The following is a 24,239-nucleotide window of genomic DNA, read 5'->3' on the forward strand; positions in this document are numbered from 1 at the left end:
GTTTCCACAGAAGTGCCAAGAACTATCATAGGTCTTAGATTTCACGCTTCTTGAAAGCTAACAAGTCTATCACAGTTTTCACGGATGCTGGCAGAAGGCATAAAACTCCTGTACAAAGACAAAGGACACTTTACTACCTACAGCAATAATAGTAGCAGAGTATTGGCATTTTTGTCGTAGGTCCCTAAGCCCTAGTTCCCCCAGGGCAATATGAGCAGAGACAGATAATACCTGCTCAAGCAGTGGGTTGCATTACAGGAAAGGAACCACAAGCTTAGGGAACCTGAACATTTATGGTGGGCAGTAAATGTGCCTTTCTTTAGCTCCCAGATATGTTATCTTTATTATCTCTATAGTAAGCACACTTGCCCTTTGCTGGGAAGGAAAACACTGAATCTTTCAAGACTGTTTGATTTGCCAATAGCATTTAAAAAACAAAAACAAAAACAAAACAAACAAACAAAAAACAACAAAAGGGCAGTTAGTGCCTCACTTGCAAGATGTGCGGAAGTGTGAGGGATCTATGGAGAATTGTCTCCCAACAGAGAGTTGTAGTTTTAAAAAAATAGTCCTCTCTCAATGCTCCCAAAACTTCCTGTTCCTTAGAATCCCATTATCCAGTAGAAATACGATGTGAGCTATATGTAATGTTTTAGTAGCTGCGTTAAAAAACAAAGCAAAAGAGACATAAAAAATTAATTTTGGCATTATATATACCTTAGTGTATCCTAAATGTTATCATTTTAATAGGTATGCAGCATAAAAATGTTTGAGGTTATTAAAATGACGCCTGTGCTATATAATACAATGGAAATATCTTAGACAATATAGCCATCAAAGTTCAATGGAGTCTTACCACAAGAATAGTTATATTTAATGTAAAGATACTTTACACTCTTTCAAGTTTTAAAATTTAATTTTAATTAATTAAATTTATTTCCTCAGCTAAGCTAGCTACATTTAAATCAGTCAATAGGAGCATGTGACTAGTGGCTACCATATTGACAATATAGCCCTAGAGGTAACCATTTTCAACTCTTTGCAGATCTCTTTTAGCCTGTATTTCTATGACTTTTAATAGCCTGCTGATGCTGTTCCTAGATTTTTCAGTTTGAGTCGTCTTGTTGACTTTCTAATATTAAAGATTTAATTCTCTTTTATCCCAAATCCTCCCCCTGTGTGTTCACGTCACAGACCTGTTTCCCATCCTCCTAACCAATGGCTCTGAAAACTTGTTTTATACTCTTAAAAATTATTGAAGATCACAAAGAGCTTTTTATGTGTGATACATTTATTGGCATTTACCTATTAGAAATTAAAATTGAGAAAAAGTTAAATGTTATTTATGTAAAAATAACAGTGAAAAGCCCTTTGCATGTTATAATATTTTTAATGAAAGACCCTTTCATAAAAGTTAATGAGAAGAGTAATACATTTTATATTTTTGCAAATCTCTTTTAATGCTTGGCTTAATAGAAAACAGCTTAATAGAAACTCAAAAATAATTGCTTTCATACTTGTTCTGATGACAAATCACATATTAGGTAGCCTCTAGAAAACTGCTCTGTATATGAATAGTAAGAAAATGGGAGTAATAAAGGTGGATGATAACCTATTATTATTATTATCTTTTTTTTTTGTCTTTTTGCCATTTCTTGGGCCGCTTCTGCGGCATATGGAGGTTCCCAGGCTAGGGGTTGAATCGGAGCTGTAGCCACCAGCCTACACCAGAGCCACAGCAACGCGGGATCCGAGCTGCGTCTGCAACCTACACCACAGCTCACGGCAACGCTGGATCGTTAACCCACTGAGCAAGGGCAGGGACCGAACCCGCAAGCTCATGGTTCCTAGTCGGATTCGTTAACCACTGCGCCACGACGGGAACTCCTTTTTTGAGGTAATTTTTTTTTTTTTTGTAGTATTATTATGAAAATAGTTTTGGGAGTTTCTTTTGTAACTCAGGGGTTTAAGAACCCAACTAGTTAGTATCCATGATGATGTTGGTTCGATCCCTGACCTGGCTCAGGATACAGTGTTGCTGTGAGCTGTGGTGTAGGTCGAAGACATGGCTCAGATCTGGCATCTGGCATTGCTGTGGCTGTGGTATAGGCTGGCAGCTGCCATTCCAATTTGACCCCTGTCTTGGGAACTTCCATATGTTATGGTGCAGCCCTAAAAAGAAGAAAAATAATTGCAGATCAGGAAATAAGTGGCCATTGTCTGCTGCTCTCACTTAAAGATTGCTCTGTCTGGAATTTTTCTTGAATGGAACTAAACACATCTTATGTAGTTTGTTTGGAGCGAGAAAATTGTCAAGTTGCTGGCAAATAAGTGTATCCACTTAGACTCCTCACATGTCAACAGCCAAGCCCATGAGGAAGAGCCTTATCATATTTTTTGTTAGACCAAGACTCTGTTTATATTATGACCTTGTATAGGCTGAGCTCTAATAGCATAAACTGAGCTAAGTAGCATAGTTTTTGTTTGTTTGTTTTAGGGCCTCACTGGGGGCATATGGATGTTCCCAGGCTAGGGGTCGAATTGGAGCTGTAGCCGCTGGCCTATGCCACAGCCATAACAGTGTGGGATTCAAGCTGCATCTGCAACCCACACCACAGCTCATGGCAACGCTGGATCCCTAACCAACATGAGTGAGGCCAAGTATCAAACCCGAGTCCTCATGGATGCTAGTCGGTTTTGTTAACCACTGAGCCACAAAGGGAACTCCCTAAGTAGCATAATTTTTAATTGCACATTTCTGTTTTCCCTAGAAGTAATGTCTTAAGTTTATGTACATATTTCTGACTATGTACATTTTACTTTTTCAATTCTGAACTCTGTAAGTTGTCAAATCCCTTTAGAATTCATTCACTTACAGATTTACAGCAGAGAATCTCTCTTTTATCTTAAATGTCCTCTGTAGCCATTTGACTTGGTTCACTTAAGACTGGTTTTTTCCTAGGACTCCTATATATTTTAGGATCTCTTTTTCCTGTAACCCTAGAATTTCTTTTGCGTCATTGCAGTAATGCCTGATTCTTAATCCACTGAAGAGGCCAGGGATCAAACCTGCATCCTTACGGACACTATGTTGGGTTCTTAACAACAGGAACTCTCACAGTGTTGTGTTATTTCTGCTGTACAGCAAAGTGGTTCAGCTATACATATATACACTCTTTTTTTTTCAGATTTTAATTTTGAAATGCATTGTACGTGCTTTTATTTATTTATTTATTTTTTACACCGCGAAGTCTTACAGTGTTTCTTTCTTATTCCAAGCTGAAATCAAGATTTGGTATTTGGTGGGTTTTGGACCTCTTATGTACCTCTCCTCATCGATTTATCGTTGTGAGAATAAACCTGCCCTAAATTGTACCCTTTATCTGTACATTACTTTTTTCAATCAGATCCTCCCCATTTTGAGCTGTTGAAGGCAAAGAGCAATTGGTGGCATTATAAAATTATAAGGAGTCATTTCGCTTGGAGCAACATTGTAATTCCAAACACTTCCCATGGCCAATTATGTGATGCTGGGCCAAATATACAACCCCAGTCTTTCAACACCCATCTCTCCCATTGCTCTGTGCTCCTAATACAGTCTTATTGAATCTCGAGTGAGAAAACAGTGCTTGTTATTAAGACTGATGCTCTCCTGACATAAGCCATAGACTACACAATGATTGCTTTTGTCATCATTTCATGACTCTGATGTTTCTGGAGTCAATAATTATCACTCCAATCCCCTTCATTTGCTTTATTTTCAATGTAGTTATTATAGATTCTCCTTCACCTCCCAAACTCCGCCAGTTGTTTAAATCAGCTTTCAGTATGCTTATTCCCATCAGTTAGCCCATCTATCTCATTATCTTGATCTTCATCTCTCCCAGGGCCTTCGACCATCTACTATGTTTGTCTGTTGGCCTACACACACAGCCTAGGATGTTCCTTTGCTATCATCTTGGTTTTTCCTTTGCTTCCATCTGGTGTTGTGATACCCTTTATGCTTCTAATGTTTTCCTCTTTCTTGGTTTATACTGTATCTTTGATGGAGCTCAGCCTCTAGTAGCTTCCCGAAGAAAGATGTATAAAGGTAGCTGTTTAGAAATCATGCCTTTCTTAAAATCAAACATATGTTTATTTTACCCCTAATTTATTTGGTAGTTCTTCTGGTCCTAAGAATTCTCATCTGGGAGTTTCCGTCGTGGTGCTGTGGTTAATAAATGCGACTAGGAACCATGAGGTTGCGGGTTCGATCCCTGCCCATGCTCAGTGGGTTAAGGATCTGGCATTGCCACGAGCTGTGGTGTGGGTCACAGATGCGGCTTGGATCCCGTGTTGCTGTGGCTCTGGTGTAGGCCCGTGGCTACAGCTCCGATTAGACGCATAGCCTGGGAACCTCCATATGCCGTAGGAGAGGCCCTAGAAAAGGCAAAAAGATTTAAAAAAAAAAAAATTCTCATCTGGAATTAAATTTTCTTTAGCACTTTGGAGGCATTGATCCATTATCATCGGGCTTCTTTGGTTGGTTTTTAGGAGTATTATGACATTCTGCTTCTGAATCTTTTTCATGTGGTTTATTGTCTTCCCTCTCTAGAGATCTATGTGATACTCTTTTTCCCATGTTCTGACATTTCATAATTAATAAGAATGTCTTGGTGTGGCTCTGTTTTCACCCATTGTGCTGGTATTCCAAGGGTCTTTCAATCTGGAAATCACTCCTTTATTTTGAGGTATAGTCTTGAATTATTTAATTGATGACTTCTATTTTTTTGTTTTCTTTTTCTGGAGGTCCAGTTCAGATGGTGAATCTCCTGGTCTGGTTCTCTGAATTACTATATTTTTTTCTTTCAATTTCCATCAGTTGGTTTGCCTATTTGCTCAACTCCCTGAGAGTTTTTCTCAACTTTATTTTCCAATGCTTCTATTGAGTGTTTCAGTTTTTGCTGTTGTGTCATTAATTCTTAAAAGAGCTTTTTAATTTGCCTAGTGTTCTATTTATGTGATTTCTTGTTTGTTCCAGTCATAACTGAGGCAAGCCACCCATGGTAACATAAAACATTGCCATCTTATTTTTTGCTCATACCTTCTGTGAGTCAGGAATTCCGTTAATACTTGAGTGACCAAGGGCTGGAGTCATCCAGTGGCTTCCTCACCTACATGGCTGGCTTGTGGACTGGGATGAATTGAAAACTGGGTTTGGCTGGAACTGTTGACGTGGGTACCTATGTGTGGCCTCTCTGTGTGACTTCTTACAGCATGAGAAGGGACCTTTCTCTGAAAAGGAGCTTCTGGAGAGCAAATTTTCCAATACAACCAGAGAGAAACTACATTGTTTTATATGACTGGCCTTAGTGGTCACATAGTGTTACTTCTGCCAAACTCCACTGGTCAGTGTAAATGTAAGATTGTCCAAATTCAAGGGGAAGGACACTGACTACTTCTTGATTGGGGAGTGATAAGATCAGCTTTCAGAAGAACCTGTGGAATGGTAGTATTATTTTGCCAGTTTTCAAACAATGTAATTGCCTCACGTAATGATTAATTGAGTGCAATATCTTTTCTTATTTCTCTAAGAATATTATTATCAGTGTTCTTTTTCCTGTGCATAGTCTGTCTCCTTTGAATGTTTGGGAGAATGCCTGATATAAATAAGCAGCATGATTCTTTTTATCATGTCCTGGTTGGATTCCCTAGTAAATAAACTCCTCATTGGCTTTGTTCTTTTTCAAGATTGTTTTGGCTCTTATGGATCCGCTATATTTCCACATGAATTTGAGGATTGAATTGTCAATTTTTGCTAAAAAAGACAATTAAAATTTGATAGGAAATTTATTGCTTAATTATTAGATGTATTGTCATCTGTACGATGTTAATTCAATTTATGAACATAGAATGTCTTTCCATTTATTATCTTAAATTTTTTTTTCAATGAATTGTAGTTTTCAACAGTCAGGGTTTTTTTTTTTTTTTTGGTCTTTTTAGGGCCACACTTGCGCACATGGAGGATCCCAGGCTAGGGGTCAAATCAGAGTTGTAACCACCAGCCTACGCCACAGCACAGCAACGCCAGATCCAAACATCATCTGCAACCTACACTGCAGCTCATGGCAACACCAGAACCTTAATCCACTGAGCAAGGTCAGGGATTGAACCCACAACCTCATGGTTGCTAGTTGGATTTGGTTCCACTGCGCCACGACAGGAACTCCAACAGTCAGGTTTTGTACTTTTTTTGGTTGAGTTGTTTGAGTTATTTTATTCTTTTTGATGCTATTATAAATTGAATTATTTCCTTCATTTTAGTTTTGGATTGTTTATTGTTATATGGAAATACAGGTGCTTTTTGTATAGTGATCTTACATCTTGCACTTGTTAAATTCATTTATTCTAAATTGTGTATGTGTGTGAATCCCATACGATTTTCTATAAAAGACTTTATCACCTATAAGCAGAGATAGTTTTACTTCTTTCATTTCAAACTTTATAGCTTTTCTTTTTTTCACCTAATTGCCTTGCCTAGATCCTCCAGTACAGTGTAATAGAAGTAATAAGAGTGGATATCTTATTCCTGATCATAGGGAGAAGAATCTAGTCTTTTACCGTTAAGGTGTGATGTTAGCTGTGCATTTTTCATAGATGGCTTTATCAGGTTGAGGAAATTCCCTATTACTCCTAGTTTATTTTATCATGAAATGGTGTTAGATTTTGTAAAGTGCTTTTTTCTGTATCTATTGTGATGATCGTGGAGTATTTGACGTTTATTCTATTATTATTTTTTTTTTTTCTTCTGCACCTGCAGCTTGTGGAAGCCCCCCAGCTCAGGGGTTGAACCTGTGCCACACTAGTGACCTGGGCCGCTGCAGTAACATGCCAGATCCTTAATTCATAGGATGTATTACATTGACTTTTATATGCTAAACCAATTTTGCATTCCTAATCTAAAACCCATGTGGTCCTGGCATGAAATCCTTTTTTGTATGTTGCTGGATTTCATTTGCTGGTATTTCTTCTTCTTCGTCGTCGTCTGCTGCTGCTGCTGCTGCTGCTGCTGCTGCTGCTGTTTGCTTTGGGTTTAGTTTGTACTCTTTGTTCCTTGTTAAGGTAGGATATTAGATTATTGAAATCTTTTTTTTTTTTTGGGGGGGGGGGCTTTTTTAGGGCTGCACCCTAAAAAAGCATATGGAGGTTCCTAGGCTAGGGGTCCAATCGAAGCTACAGCTGCCGGCCTATGCCACAGCCACAGCAGTGCAGGATCTGAGCCATGTCTGTGACCCACACTGCAGCTCATGGCAACACCAGAACCTTAACTACTGAGGGAGGCCAGGGTTCGAACCTTGCAACCTCATGGTTCCTAGTTGGGTTCCGTTTAGCTGCACCATGATGGAAACTCCTGATTTGAAATCTTTTGAAAATGTAGGTGTTAGAGTTCCCGTCGTGGCGCAGTGGTTAACGAATCCGACTAGGAACCATGAGGCTGCGGGTTCGATCCCTGCCCTTGCTCAGTGGGTTAACGATCCAGCGTTGCCGTGAGCTGTGGTGTAGGTTGCAGATGCGGCTCAGATCCCGCGTTGCTGTGGCTCTGGCGTAGGCTGGTGGCTACAGCTCCAATTCAACCCCTAGCCTGGAAACCTCCATATGCCGCGGGAGCGGCCCAAGAAATAGCAAAAAAAAAAAGTAGGTGTTTACAGATACATATTTCTCTCAAACACAGCTTTTGCTACATCCTATAAGTTTATTTTTATTTTCATGTAATTTCTATCAAAGTATTTTCTGATTTGCCTAGTGATTTCTTCTTTGACCCTTTGGTTATTTAGGAGTGTATAGTTTAATTTCCACATATTTGTCAATTTCTCAAAATTTCTTTTATTGTTGGTTTCTAATTTCATTCCTAAAATTTAGTTCATAGAAAATAATATTTCTTGGGTAAATATTTTATAGCTGTATTTTACGTCTTCACGAGAATTTGAGTTGCTAACTAGCATCTTGTCATTTTATCCTGAAAGATTCAATTTAGTATTTCTTTGGGGCAGGCTTGCCAGTGATGAATTCTCAGTTCTCATTTATCTAGAAATGTCTTAATTTCTCATTTAAAAATTTTTTAAAGTATATTCGATTTACATTGTTGTCAATTTCTGCCATACACTATCTCATTGTTTTTTAATGATGATTTTGCTGATTATAGGATTCTTGGTTGAGTCTTTTTCATTTCTGTACATTGAATATGTTCTTCATGACCTTCTGTTATCCACTGTTTCTGATTTGAGGCTGTAACTAATTTTTTGGACCCCTTATATATCACTTTTCTCTTGCCATTTTCTTTCTTTTTCCCTTTTTTTTTTTTTTTTTTTTTTTTTTTTGCTCTTTTAGGGTCACACTTGGAGCATATAGAAGTTCACAGGCTAGGGAATCAATTGAAGCTGTAGGTTCCAGCCTACGCCACAGCCACAGCAATGAGGGATCCAGGCTGCATCCATGACCTACACTACAGCTCACGGCAATGCCGGATCCTTAACCCACTGAGTGAGGCTAGGTGTTGAAGCTGCATCCTCATGGATACTGGTTGGGTTTGTTACCACTGGGTCACCACTGGAACTCCTCTTGCCATTTTCAAATTGTCTTTCAACAGTTTAACTGAGAAATATATAGATATGAATTTCTTTCAGTTTATTATCCTTGGAATTCACTGAACTTCTTGAATGAGTAGATTGATTTTTTTTAATTTTAATAGACTATTTTTAGAGCAATTTTAAGTTTACAGAAAAATTACAGAGAGAAGAGTTCCCATAAACCTGCTTACACTGTTTTTCGTATTATTAGTGTCTTGCACAAGTGTGGTACATGTTATAGTTGATTAAAAACACTATTGATACATTATTAATTACTTGTAATTAAGAGGGGCCAGTCTTTGTGTTGTACAGTTCTCTGCATTTTGACAAATGCATAATATCCTTTAACCACCATTATAGTATCCTACAGAATAGTTTCAACAGTCTAAAAAATGCCTTGTTCTGTACTTTATCATCTGTTCCTTCCTCCAGACCCCTAGCAAACCCTGCTCTTTTATTGTTTCTATAGTTTTTACTTTTCCAGGATATTTAATATAGTGGAACTCATATAGTATATAGCCTTTTCAGATAGACTTCTTTTACTTAGCAGTATGCATTTAAATGTCTATGTCTTTTCATGACTTGGTAGCTCATTTTTTTTTAATCACTGAATAATAGTCTATTTTATGGATGTACTACGATTTGCTTATCCATTCACTTGTTGATTATATTGTTTGATTCTTGTTTTTGACAGTTATGAATAAAACCACTATAAACATTCACATGCCTGTTTTTATGTTCATGTACATGTTCAGTTTGGGTAAATGGCTAGGAGTGTGATTGCTAGGGTGATTGGTTAGCCTATGTTTAGCTTTTAAGAAACTGCCAAATTGTCTGCCAAATTGATGGTCCTATTTTGTATACTTGAAGCTCACTGAGCCTCTTGAATGTGCAGATTCATTTTTTTAAAGTCAAATTTGGGAAGTTTCAATCATTTTTCAATTTTTTAATGGAGATATGCTCCCTGAACTCAGAATATATTGTAAAGCTATGGTAATCAAAGAAGCATGGTATAGGCACAAAAACAGACACATAGATCAATGGAACAGAATAGAAAGCCCAGAAATTTAAGCCCACACACTTGTGGTCATTTCACCTATAACAGAGGAGGGAAGAATATACAATGGAAAAAAAGACAATCTCTTCAATAAGTGGTGTTGGGAAAACTGGACAGCTACTAGAATATTTCTTTATACCATATACAAAAATAAACTCAAAGTAGTTTAAAGGCCTAAATGGAAGGCCTGAAACCATAAAACTCCTGGAAGAGAAGATAGGCAGAACCCTCTTTGACATAAATCATAGTAGTATTTTTTTTTTGGCACTGTCTCTTAAGGCAAAAGAAATAAAAGCAAAAATAAATAATCGGACCTAATTAAATTAAAAGCTCTTTCCACAGCAAAGGAAAGCATTGGACAAAACAAAAAGACAACCTACTGAATGGAGAAAATATTCGCAAATGATATAACCAATAAAAGGTTATTATCTAAAATATGTGAACACTTATTTTACTCAATATAAAAAAACAATCAAAAAATGGGCAGAAGACACGAGTAGACACTTTCCCAAAGATATATAAATGGCCAGGTGCCATATGAAAAAATGCTTAACATCTCTAACCATCAGAGAATCACAGATCAAAACCACATTGCCATATCACCTCAAATATGTCAAAATGGCTGTCATCAAAAAGTCAGCAAATAACAACTGTTGATGAGGATGTGGAGAAAAGGATCTCTCATACACTGCTGGTGCAGCCACTGTGGAGAACATTCATGGAGTTTCTTCAAAAACTAAAAATAGAACTACTGTATGATCTAGCTGTTCCACTGCTGGGCGTATCTCAGAAGAAAACAAAAATGCTAATTCGAAATGATACGTGCACCCCAATGTTCATAGAAGCATTATTTACAATAACCAAGATATGGAAGCAACTTAAATTATCCATCAACAGATGAATGGATAAAGAAGATATTACACATAATCACACACAACACACACAGAGAAATATTACTTAGCCATAAAAAAATAATGAAAGTCTGCCATTTGCAACAATGTGGATGGACCCAGAGAGTATTCTGCTTAATGAAGTAAGTCAGAGAAAGACAAATACTCTGTTATCAGTTATATGCTGATCTAGAAAATCAAATGAATCTATGTAACAAAACAGAACATACTGGTGGTTACTAGTGGGGAGAGAGCAGGGAAGGAGAGACAAAATAGGGGTAAGGGAGCAAGAGTTGTTAACTACTAAATATAAAATAAATAAGCAACATGGATATATTGTATAGCACAGGGAAATATAGCCATAATTACTTTGAGTATAATTTATAAAAACATGGAATCACTATGTTGTACACCCAAAAGTAATATTGTAAATCAAGTATACTTCCATAAAACAAAGTAAAATTTGGGAAGCTTTCTGCCATTGTTAAGATTTTTTCTCCAATCCTCCCATGCTCACAAATGCACAACTCCCTTATTCCCCTCTCATACTCCCCCCAGCCTTCATTGTAGACACCCTCGTCATGCATTTGTTGTTATGCTTAATAGTTTCCCACAGGTCTCTGAAGCTCTGTTCATCTTTCTTAAATCTTTTTCCCTGTTGTACCTCAGTCTGGATCCTCTCATTTGACCTGTCCTCAGTTCCACTCATTTTTTTTTTTTTTTCAGTTCATACCTGCTTTTGAGCACCTCTAGTCAGTTTTTCAATTCGATTTCAATACAATCAGTTTGATTTATTTTTTGAAAATAATTGGTTTCTTTATTGAAATTATCAATTTGGTTAAATATCATTCTCATAGTTTCATTTAGTCCTTAGGTTCTTCTTTTTTTTTTTTTTTTGTATTTTCTCTTTTTTATGGCTGCACCTACTGCATATGGAAGTTCCTGGGTTAGGGGTTGAATTGGAGCTGCCTTGAGGCCTATACCACAATCACAGCAACACCAGATCTGGATCTGAGATGCATCTGTGGCCTGTGCCACAGCTTGCAGCAATACTGGATCCTTAACTCTCTGAGTGAGGCCAGGGATAGAACCCACAACCTCACAGAGATGTCAGGTCCTTAACTCGCTGAGCCACAGTAGGAACTCCTAGTTCTTTAGTTCTTTGAACATATCTATAATAGCTGACTGAAAGTCTATGTGTTGTTAAGTCCAACACTTGGGCTTCTTCAGAGACAGTTTTTATTGACGGCCCTTTTCCTGTGTATGGGCCAGACTTTCATGTTTCTTTACATGCCTTGTAATTTTTTTCTTGAAAGTGAACAATTAATAATGTATCAACTCTAGAAATCATAACTCTGCCTCTGCTGTGCCCAGAGTTTGTTGTTGTTGTTACTTGTTTAGTGACCTGCCTGGGTTAATTTTCTAACTCTGTATTCTTTGTTGCATGAGGCAACTGTTAAGTCTCTGTTCAGTTAGCCTAGAAGTTGATTAGCAGTTTAGACAGAGATTTGTTTAAATGCCTTAAGCAGAAATTTCTTAAGGGCATAATGTTTCATAATGATCTGATAAGTTTTTTTGTTTATTTTGGTTTTGGTTTTGTTTTTTAGGGCTGCACTGGTAGGTACAGAAGTTCCCAGACTAGGGGTCGCATAGGAGCTAGAGCTTCCAGACTGTGCCACAGCCACAGCAACTTGGGATCTGAGCTGCATCTGTGACCTACACCATAGCTCACGGCATCTCTAGATCCCGACCCACTGAGTGAGGCCAGGGATCAAACCTGCATCCTCATGGATTCTAGTCAGATTAGTTTCTGCTGCGGCACAATGGTAACTCCAGGGATCTGATGTTTTAATGGTTAAAATGCTTGAGTATTTTAGCAGAATCTTCCAATGGTTGCTTCCCAGTAGAGGTTTGGAGTGAGGTGGTAGACAAGATAGCTGGAAGAAGATGAAATAGCAGCTAATTCAATTGCACGATTGTCTTTAATTGGCTACTGAGCATTAGGAATCTTCACAGCAGTATAGGGCCTGTTGGATTTTCCACTTATTGTAGGATCATTAAACTGTTCCTTGGTATACACTTTGGAAAACACTTTTGGATTTTCTTTTCTTTTCTTTTTTGCCACACCCGCAGCATGAGGAATTTTCACAAGCCAGGGATCAAATCCACACCACAGCAGTAACCAGAGCCACAGCAGTTACAACTCTGGATTCTTAACCTCTGAGCCACCAGGAAGAGTTTTCTTTGAAAGAGTTTTCAAAGTTTTCTTTGAAAAAGTTCAACCTAAGTTGAACTAAGAGTTTGTCTTTAGAAAAAGTTCAACCTAAGTTGCAGGATGTCTTCAAACTTTTAGCAGTACACAAATATAGAATAACAAACAAACAAAAGACTGGAGAGAAGAGAGAAATAAACCAGCCATCATTTTGAGGAAAAAAAAAATATGACCAGCCATCATTTTTAAAGAAAAAAGTGAACATGTGAATTTAGTTTGCAAATATGTTTCTGAGTGTGTGTGTATACTTAGGTGAGCATATAGATCCCGTCACACAATTTTCTTTTTGTTGCACTTTTTTTAAAAAAAAAGACTCCTGGGACATAACAGCATTGCTGGATGTCGGGTACATTTACAAAACCTGACTACATGAGAAGCACTCTACAAAGGCACAGAATGTTACCTAGAACCAGATAATTAAACGACCCAGACTTTTCTTGATTTTTAAATGGTAAAAAATCTTATTTTCTGTAACATTAATCTATAGTACTGATGGTCATTTATTTATTTTTATTTGTGTTATTAGTATTCACAATGTACGTGCTAATTAAATATTTAAAATCTCTAGTGTTAATTCTGGTGTTAAAAGCTTTTCAAATCTCTATAAATCTGATTTTGAAACAATTGATGGTAAATGACTTTCTTTGTTAGAACCAATTGCCAAGTAATAAAATTGACTTTTGAAAACAAAACATTATTTGCATATTTGGAAACATTTTACATAATAAGTGTGTCTTAGGTTCCTGAAATTTGAATATAAACAAAGGGTCTTTCATAAATTACCATTTGTATACCAGTGCTGTCTTGCAGCAAAGCCTAATTATTATAACCTGTTATATACCAATGCAGGAAATGTAAAGCTGTCTCTGTATTTTGGATTGTGTATATCTTCTCTTCCTGTGGTGCCCAGTATGGAACTGAACAAAGTGAGGTCAACCCAAAACAGTCCCAAATCTGACCTGTTATCACCTGAGCCTTCATGGTTCAGTTTGAAAATCCAGTTGACCTGCTCTTCCTTCAGAGATTCTTAGAAGCCACAGCTATTTATGAATGTCTCCTTAAGTGCACCCCCAATCCTAAATTGGCGAAGAGCAGAATGGATCTGATCTCTTCAAATATTTGGGGCTGCTGACATGAACTGGTGGATATTAATGGATGTGTTAGAAGGAACCCAGCTTAGTTATGATTTCAAGGCAAGGAGCGTTAATTAGCACTGGCATACAATCAAAGTCTCACTAGCTATGGAAAATTCAATAATGATAGCCTAGGTCTTCAGCTGTGTTTGGCACCTCACTATACCTGACAGGTAAAATGTTGACTGTAGGATATTCTAGCACATCCTTACATTAAACAATCTGACATTAATACTAGAAACTATGGCTTTCCTCTAACACTGCTTCCTTTCCTTTGATTGACACACCTTTTTTTTTTTTTTTTTTTTTTTGCCTTGAAGTCTTCCGTTATAGCAAAGAGGACAGTTTTTGAACCTGAGAAGATGACGTGAAAGACTGTATTTATATATATGTATCCTTTCTATTTTTCTTTTAGTGCTATTCTCCATCTCAAGATGTCTTTACACTTCCAATAAATGCAAACTGACAAATCTCCAGGCCACGACAGAAGGGAAATCATTACTTCTTGAAGCCTGGAAGCCAGCCCTTGATAAAGCCAAATCCCTGATTGATGTTGCAATGCTGAGGAAGTTCTGGAAGAGGAGACTTTTTTCTTATCCCACTAAATACTACTTCTTATTTTTTATTTTTTCCCTAGTCACCTTCTCTGTTTTGAAAATTCATCAAAAGCCTGAATTTGTAAATATTGGACATTTGGAGCTGGTTGAAGAGAATCCTAGTAGTAGTATTAATTGCACCAAAGTTCTACAGGGTGATGTAGATGAAATCCAAAAGGTAAAGCTTGAGATACTAACAGTGAAATTTAGAGAGCGCCCTCGATGGACAGCCTATGACTACATAAACATGACTGCTGATTGCCCTTCTTTCATCAAGAAGCGCAAATATATTACAGAACCGCTTAGTAAAGAAGAGGCAGAATTTCCAATAGCATATTCTATAGTGGTTCATCACAAAATTGAAATGCTTGACAGACTCCTGAGGGCCATCTATATGCCTCAGAATTTCTATTGCATTCACGTGGACAAAAAATCAGAGGAATCCTTTCTGGCCGCAGTGATTGGTATTGCATCCTGCTTCAGTAATGTCTTTGTGGCCAGTCAACTGGAGAGTGTGGTGTATGCATCATGGAGCCGGGTTCAGGCTGACCTCAACTGCATGCAGGACCTCTACCAGATGAATGCAGACTGGAAGTACTTGATAAATCTCTGCGGTATGGATTTCCCTATTAAAACCAACCTGGAAATTGTCAGGATGCTCAAGCTGCTAAAGGGTGGGAGCAACCTTGAAACTGAAAGAATGCCATCCAACAAAAAAGAACGGTGGAAAAAACATTACACAGTTGTGAATGGAAAGCTGACAAACATGGGGACCGACAAAACACATCCTCCTCTTGAGACCCCTTTGTTTTCAGGCAGTGCCTATTTCGTGGTCAGTAGGAGTTATGTGGAGTATGTGCTGGAGAATGAAAAAATCCAGAAGTTTATGGAGTGGGCAAAAGACACATACAGCCCAGATGAGTATCTCTGGGCCACTATTCAAAGGATCCCAGAAGTCCCAGGCTCACTGTCCTTAAGCCACAAGTACGACATGTCTGACATGCATTCGATTGCAAGGTTTGTCAAGTGGCAGTACTTTGAAGGCGACGTTTCCAAGGGCGCCCCCTACCCACCGTGCAGCGGCATCCACGTGCGCTCTGTGTGCGTTTTCGGAGCCGGTGACTTGAACTGGCTGCTGCGCACACATCACTTGTTTGCCAACAAGTTCGACACAGACATCGACCTCTTCGCCATCCAGTGTTTGGACGAGCATCTGAGACATAAAGCACTGGAGGCGTTAAAACACTGACCGTTGTTGTATGTGATTTTAGAAATAACCAGGCTGCATGAGATGTACCACATTTGATTCCTTTGCCTACAGAATCAAGCTCTCCATGCTAGGGAAGCTATAGAGTTTCTGCAGAGCACGGTGTGTTAGAAAGGTAGTAGCCCTAAGCCTTGACTTAGAACTAATGAATGCCCAGGGCAGGTTGCAAGGCATTGTGGGGAGAGGTGCCCCAAGTGGCTGGAGAAAAGGCTAAATGCCCTCTAGCTTGTTAAAAGCGCTCAGGGACTTAACAAAACCCTAAGATTTGACCTGTGCCAAAATTACTTGGAGAGCTTTCAATATTATGGTTTTCCAGATTTTAATAAATTTTTACCAACAACCAATAGTAAGGATGTAATTTATCTTGTAGGTTGTGTCTGTTGAAAGAGAAGTTTGACTTTAAATGATCTTTGTAAGTGATGTACTTTCTGCTGTAACATTGCTCTGTGTCCTGTATCTGTATATGCTATCTCAGGGAACTTGAAAAAATGGGCTTGATTGAATGTATTTCTCATTTTTGCTTTTAACAATGTACGTGTATTTTTAAAAGCAAAAAAGAGAGACAGTTCCTAGTTTAGTTGATTCTACGAGTCATCTAAATCATCTTAGGTTATTTAAAAAGTTAAGGTGGAGTTCCCGTTGTGGTTCAGTGGTTAACGAATCCTACTAGGAACCATGAGGTTGCGGGTTCGATCCCTGCCCTTGCTCAGTGGGTTAACGATCCGGCGTTGCCGTGAGCTGTGGCATAGGTCGCAGACGTGGCTCGGATCCTGCGTTGCTGTGGCTCTAGCATAGGCTGGCGGCTACAGCTCCGATTCAACCCCTAGCCTGGGAACCTCCATATGCCATGGGAAGCGGCCCAAGAAATGGCAAAAAGACAAAAAAAAAAAAAAAAAGTTAAGGTATCTTTGTTTATTAGAGTATCTGCAGAGTAACCTTCAAGTTTTTCAAATATTTGTCTCCCTCCTCCTCCAGTCTCCCCAGACCCTGCTCCAAGCTGTATATAAACTTGTTTTCATGTTGCCCCATGTTCATAGTATTACAGCCTCGATTCTTTTAATGTGATCCGATTGGCAGTAATTAGTCTGGCGAACTAAGATGTGGTGAAGTGTAGGTATGGCAGAGGGGAGGAGGAGTCATAGGTGGGCAATTTCTGAAGCCTCTGATGAGTGTTGAAAACCACAGAACTTACTAGGAGGGGAAAATTGTGCCTGGGAATCCTAAAGGGAACATTAGGTTTGGAGTAGATTGGTTCAATATTGATACCATTCTCAGTATGTGGTTTTTACTCTACTTTTCAGCAAAAGACAGATGATTTGAGGTTGCAGTTGTGCTGTTTCATATCTCAAAGTAAATGAAGATTAAAAAAAAAAAAAGCCTCAACTTTCTTTTTTGCTAAACTGATACCATTCAGCCAAAGATCTAATAGGAAAGGGGAAGCTTTATCATTTAGCTGAGACTTTGAATAGGAATCAAATCCATGTATTTTATTCTTAAAACTTAGTCAACTTAAATGTTATACAGTAAATTCATAAGATTAGCCAGTTTTCAGGTGTTCAACTGAGAAAACATTTTTTATTCATCAGAGTTTGGAGATGTTTTTATTTTATGGAGATGTTTGGTATACTGGCACTCCTGATTGACAATTTCACGTTTTTGGAAACTTTGTAATTTGTAAACGTGCAATCAGTGGCTTGCTATGGTTTGCATGATTTAACATGGCAGCCAATGTTGGACCAAGAAAAACATACTTGCTTTGAAAATTCAAGAGAGAATGTCAGCGAGAGTATTATATGCATAATGTTTAGTTTCTGTTGGCTTCTAAGCCAATTTGTTCTTTTAATACTTGTCACATATTTTCCTCTGCTCTATTTTTTAAATTTAAATTTTTTATTATTTCAGCTGCATCTGTGGCATGTAGAAGTTCCCAGGCCCAGGACTAAACCTGTGCCACAGTAGCAACCCCAGCTGCTCCAGTGGTAATGCCAGCTCTTTAACCCACTGAGCCACAAGGGAACTCCTTCCCCTGCTCTATTTTAGAAGAGAGATTTTACCTGTAAGTTAGGCTTTTTTTTTTTTTTTTCCCTTAAACTCTAAATCCAGTAATTTTCAATGACATACTCTGGGTCTGTGTCGTATGTGCGTGTGTGTGTGCGTGTTTTCCACTTCATTCATGGTGTCTTAAATATTATAAACATTGTTTCATTTTTTATGTTGAATATTTGCACATTTACAGGAAAGTTAATAGTACAGTGAACACCATATAACTTTTTCTTTCTTTTTTGGCTGTACCTGTGGCACATGGAAGTTTCCAGGCCTGTGTCACAACTGCCTGTACAGAGACAAGCTGGATCATTAACCCACTGTGCCAAAGTGGGGGGAACTCCTAAAAATAAGATTTTAGAATCCATTTCCTCAAACCCCATGCTACAACTGGACTCAGCATCTTTTATGTAGCTGTGGCACCTCATCTTTCTAGAATGGCACTTGTTGAAATGTCTTGAAATGTTACCCTATTGCTAATAGCTGTTACAGGCATTATGTAGCCATTAGGACTCTTAATTTTATTTTTTCAACATAACTTAAAATAAATGAAATCACACTTGTTGGACAAGCAATTTGAAGAAACAAGAAGTTAGTTTCTAAAGGAAAACCATATAACATTCAGGAAAAGCAAAAATATAAGTTCTGCAATATCTATTTTGGCTCAGTGGGTTAAGAACCTGACATAGTGTCTGTGAGGATGTAGGTTCGAACCATGGCCTCCCTCAGTAGGTTAAGGATCTGGCATTGCTCTGAGCTGTGGCATAGGTTGCAGATGTGGTTCAGAGCCAGCATTGCTGTGGTGTAGGCTGGCAGCTGCAGCTCACTTTCCACCCCTAGCTGGGAAGTTTCCATATGCCACAGGTGTGGCCTCAAAAAGAAAAAAAAATGTCGGAAGTTCTTCGGAAAAGATAAATTATTTAAATTGCTTCCTGTATGTCAGTTATTAAACACTAATTTTGTTTTACTGTCATTTAAGGTTTTTTATTGGGAATCATTAGAAATCATTTTCTCCGATAAATTCTTAAACATGCAGAAACTGCGATTTTGTGATGGAATGAGTCTAGTTAGTGAAGTACTGATTAGGATTCACATATTATTTATTAAGGACAAGAGTTAAGAAAGATGATTCTTTTTTTATAGGCAGTTACTTAGGCCCCTCCCAGATCATGGTAAACAGCCACTCAGCCTTGAAAATGTGGGACACTATTGTTTCTAAACATGTATTTTTGTCATTCAACAAGTATGACTCCCTTAACATAAGTGGATTTTCTTTTCTAGTCATTTGGAGGTGGTGAGTGAGCCATGTTTTACTTCATTTCATCTATAGAGTCAATTGAACTGGACTTTTTTTGGCCTAAAAAAATAAAAATCGTTCCTCATCATGGTTAACAGAAATGAGTAAATGCAAGCGTGCTTACTGTAGTTGTGCTCTCTTGAATACGAGCATGACTGAATGCATGTGGAATGAGTCATAAAACCATTAAAGTCAGCTCTTCAGAAACCAATGCTTTGTCTCCAAAAGCCATTCTTATTTGTTAGCTACCAGCACCCCAGTGTTAAATTTAGTAGTTGGATGTGATTGTTGTAACCAACAGGTGTCTTGTTTGAGTGGTGGTTCAAACATAAGATTAATTCTTGAGGCAGAAATGTCAGAAAAAAGAATATGGCAATGGCAAAGCATGTAACATGGTTATGCAGAAAAGACTTGGACAGGGGACGGCGGAAGAATGCAATTTAATAGCCAGTATTGCTTTCTGGGCATTACTAGCTTCAGCTCATGTCTCCTGAAGGACAGTGGCCACAAGTATTAACAGGATTTGTAACTTGCTGCTGTTTGAATGTAGAAGGCACACCTGAGGGAAAAGGGAAGTCCCCCTTCCACCCAAGTGTTGAGTGCCTGCTCACCTAATCTGGTAAACTCTTCTGGGTGCTCTTCTTTTTCTTCTTTTTTTTTCTTCTGGGTACTCTTTAACCCCATTTTAAATGAAATGGATTCTACAAAGAGGCACAATTGATTAAACTCAGACCTTTCTAGAAAGCTCAAGAACTTTACATATCCTTTATAAACATGCTCATTGAAGATTTGGTATGTACTTAAAGTTTTTGGACCTTGTTATCAGAATATTGATTCAGTATTTTTGTATGTAACAAGATGCAACCTGGAAATGAGACACAACTATTGGGACAGAAAAGCTATTTTCATTTGTGCTGAGGATAGGATTGTCCAAGTTGAAAGTCAAGGAATCTTATCCTCAAGTTACTTATAAATTTGCACATTGCCAGATATGCAAAAATTGGTTTTTCCCAAGTTCATACTGCAGGCAGGAATGTTAAAACCTAACATGAAGAGTCTGAAAACATTCAAATTCTTTCATCAGTAATTCACTTCTTGGAAAATACCCTAGGGTATTAACCAGGGATCTGGATCCACATTTAAATCCAGTGTTTGTCATATCCTTATTTATGGTGAAATGTAAAAATACATAAGTCCCCAGTGAGAAAGGAATAATTATGGACTTAAAAAAATATGTGATGGGGTATCATGGAATATTTTTATAGTACACCTAATGCCATGGAAAAATCACTGTAGGTTCAATAGAGTAAACAACTGGAACACTACATATAATGTGATCTCAATTATGTTAAAAACAAGATTCTGAACAGAAAGGAGCATTCAGAATTTCCCTGAAATATCACATCTTGGTATTTGAGAACACTTCTTCCAGCTCTATAAAATTGTTGCTCGCCAAACATTTATTTGGCGCCTTTCCCACATATGGTTTGCCCTAGGGAGTCTCATTAAGATTCCTTACCCCCAGCCTCTACTTGGTGGGTTGTGGGGGGAGGGAGCCTTGCTTTTCTGGAGCATCCGTCTTTTACCCACAGCATTTAAGGTTTTGCTTGGGGGCTTTTCAGTGTGTCCCCGGACTTATACTCTGGGTAACCCTCTAAAGTAATCCAGTTGCATACCCTGGGTGGAGAGAACTTTTTGCAGCACTGGCCGCAAGAATCACTGAACCAGTCCCAAAGAGTGCAGTCAACCCAGCTTCAAGATCCCTCACTGCTCAGATTGGCAGCAGCTCCTTTTGCCTCTAGATCTTAACAATATATGACACTTTGTTTTCTTCAATAAGATAAATATTAAGTGCTTTGTAGGTGAGGATGGTCTGATTCTTTCAGCTGCATGCCAACACAAAACATGTTCCCCGGCAGGAGAAGGACAGGAAGATACTCAAATGGGTAACACAGGAGTCACTTGGATGAGCAATTTGGGTGCAGGAGGAGATGGTTTAACTACAGATTTTTGTGCATTTCATGGGAAGACTCCACTACCTTTAAGAGTAGCTAAGAAACTAATGCTTACTTTGAAAAAACAAACAAAAAACTTTTTTTAATTTTAATTTTAATTTTTTTATTACTTAATGAATTTATCACATCTGTAGTTGTTTAATGATCATCACAATCCAATTTCATAGGATTTCCATCCCATAACCTAAGCACATCCCCCCACCCCCCCAAACTGTCTCCTCCAGAGACCATAAGTTTTTCAATGTCTGTGAGTCAGCATCTGTTCTGCAAAGAAGTTCAGTCTGTCCTTTTCTCAGATTCCACATGACAATGAAAGCATTTGATGTTGGTGTCTCATTGTATGGCTGACTTCACTTAGCATGATAATTTCTAGGTCCATCCATGTTGCTAAAAATGCTGGTATTTCATTCTTTTTAATGGCTGAGTAACATTCCATGGCGTATATGTACCACTTCTTTATCCACTCCTCTGTCGATGGACATTTAGGTTGTTTCCCTGTCTTGGCTATTGCAAATAGTGCTGCAATGAACATCAGAGTATATGTGTCTTTGCGAGTCGTGGTTTTCTCTGGATAGATGCCCAGGAGTGGGATTGCTGGGTCAAATGTTTAGTTTTCTGAGGAATCTCCATACTATTTTCCACAGTGGTTGGACCAATTTACAATCCCACCAACAGTGTAACAGGGTTCCTTTTTCTCCACACCCTCTCCAGCACTTATTATTTGTAGACTTTGTGATGATGGCCATTCTGGCTGGTGTAAGGTGGTACCTCATGGTGGTTTTGATTTGCATTTCTCTAATCATGAGTGATGTTGAACATCTTTTCATGTATTTTTTGGCCATCTGCATGTCTTCTTCGGAGAATCATCTGTTTAGATCTCCTGCCCATTTTTTGGTGGGGTTGTTTGTTTTTTTGGTATGGAGCTGCAGAAGGTGTTTATATATTTTGGAGATTAATGCCTTGTCAGTTGATTCACTTGCAAAGATTTTCTCCCATTCTGTGGGTTGTCTTTTCATTTTGTTTAGGGTTTCCTTTGTTGTACATAAACTTTGAAGTTTGATTAGGTCCCATTTGTTTATTTTTGTTTTTACTGTCAATCCTCTAAGAGGTGGATCTGAGAAGATGTTGCTGTGGTTTCTGTCCGAGAGTGTTTGGCCTATGTTTTCCTCTAAGAGTTTTATGGGATCTGGTCTTACATTTAGGTTTTTAATCCATTTTGAGTTTATTTTGTGTATGGTGTTAGGGAGTGTTCTAATTTCATTCTTTTCCATGTGGCTGTCCAGTTTTCCCAGCACCACTTATTGAACAAGCTGTCCTTTCTCCATTGTATATTCTTGCCTCCTTTGTCATAGATGAGTTGGCTGTAGGTGCATGGGTTTAATTCTGGGCTCTCTATCCTCTTCCACTGATCTATATTTCTGTCTTTGTACCAGTACCATATGGTTTTGATGATTGTTGCTTTTTTTCTTTTTTTTCTTTTTTTTTTTTTTGCTTTTTAGGGCCATACCTGTAGTACATGGAGGTTCCCAGGCTAGGGGTCAAACTGGAGCTACAGCTGCTAGCCTGCAGCACACCCACAGCAATGCCAGATCCTTAACTTGCTGAGCGAGGCCAGGGATTGAACTCGCAACCTCATGGTTCCAACTCATATTTGTTTCTGCTGCGCCACGGCAGGAACTCTGATTATTGCTTTTGTAGTATAGTCTGAAGTCCAGGAGCCTGATTCTTCCAGCTCCATTTTTCCTTCTCAGGATGTCTTTGGCTATTCTGGGTCTTTTGTGCTTCCATATACACTTTAAAGTATTTTGTTCGAGTTCTGTGAAGAATGTCCTTGGTAATTTGATAGGGATTGCATTGAATCGGTATATTGCCTTAGGTAGTATAGTCATTTTGATAATATTAACTCTTCCAATTCACAAGCATGGTTTATCTTTCCATCTTTTTGTGTCATCTTTGATTTCTTTCATCAGTGTCTTATAGTTTTCAGAGTACAGGTCTTTTGTCTCTTTAAGTAGGTTTACTCCTAGGTATTTTATTCTTTTGGATGCGATGGCAAAGGGGATTGCTTCCCTAATTTCTCTTTCTGTTCTTTCATTGTTAGTATACAGAAAGGCCGTCGATTTCTGTGCATTCATTTTGTATTCTATGACTGCCAAATTCATGGATGAGCTCTATAACAGTTTTCTGGTAGAGTCTTTAGGATTCTCTAGGTATAGTATCATGTCACCTGCAAAAAGTGATAGTTTTACTTCTTCCTTTCCAATTTGGATTCCTTTTATTTCTCTTCTCTGATTGCCGTGGCTACGACTTCCAAAACTATGTTGAAGAGTAGTGGCAAGAGCAGACATCCTTGTCTTGTTCCCAGTCTCAGCGGAATTCTTTCAGTTTTCACCATTGAGAATGATGTTCGCTGTGGGTTTGTCATATATGGCCTTTATTATGTTGAGGTAGGTTCCCGCTATGCCCACTTTCTGAAGGGTTTTTATCAGAAATGGGTGTTGGATTTTGTCAAAGGCTTTTTCCGCATCTATTGAGAGGATCATATGGTTTTTATTCTTCAGTTTGTTAATGTGGTGTATCACACTGATGGATTTGCGGATATTGAAGAGCCCTTGCATCCCTGGGATAAACCCCACTTGATCATGATGTACAATCCTTTTAATGTATTGTTGGATGCGGTTTGCTAGTATTTTGTTGAGGATTATTGCATCAATGTTCATCTGTGAAATTGGCCTGTAGTTTTCTTTTTTTGTGGTATCTTTGGTTTTGGTATCAGGGTGATGGTGGCCTCATAGAATGAGTTCGGGAATGTCCCTTCCTCTGCCATTTTTTGGAATAGTTTCTGAAAGATAGGTGTTAGCTCTTCTCTAAATGTTTGATAGAATTCGCCTGTGAAGCCATCTGGTCCTGGACTTTGGAAGTTTTTAAATCACAGTTTCAATTTCAGTTCTTGTGATTGGTGCATTCATCTTTTCTGTTTCATCTTGGTTTAGTCTTGGAAGATTGTACCTTTCTAAGAATTTGTCCATTTCTTCTAGGGTTTCCATTTTATTGGCATATAGT

The 24,239-nt window shown here is 38.3% G+C and overlaps 1 protein-coding gene and 1 long non-coding RNA gene across 20 annotated transcripts in view; both read left to right on the forward strand.

Moving 5' to 3' along the window:
• GCNT1 (glucosaminyl (N-acetyl) transferase 1) overlaps positions 1-19,372 on the forward strand; it is a 41,241-nt gene extending 21,869 nt beyond the window's left edge. For 11 of the 19 annotated variants that reach the window (XM_085007299.1, XM_085007840.1, XM_021065067.2 and 8 more), the window contains one exon: positions 14,374-17,197. In XM_085007299.1, the coding sequence (XP_084863425.1) occupies positions 14,374-15,803 (1,430 nt within the window). In that variant the 3' untranslated portion in view covers positions 15,804-17,197. 19 annotated transcript variants of the gene reach the window in all.
• LOC146407067 (uncharacterized) lies at positions 4,532-9,326 on the forward strand. The gene is made up of 2 exons (XR_014823040.1): positions 4,532-6,213; positions 7,765-9,326. It is a non-coding gene; the product is annotated as an uncharacterized LOC146407067 (long non-coding RNA).
• Positions 19,373-24,239: the final 4,867 nt, after the last annotated feature.

This window comes from Sus scrofa, chromosome 1, assembly GCF_054392235.1.
Source record: "Sus scrofa isolate SSC_HxYL_T2T_F1_AM1 chromosome 1, Sscrofa_HxYL_maternal_Yorkshire_Landrace_v2.0, whole genome shotgun sequence".
NCBI lineage: Eukaryota > Metazoa > Chordata > Mammalia > Artiodactyla > Suidae > Sus > Sus scrofa.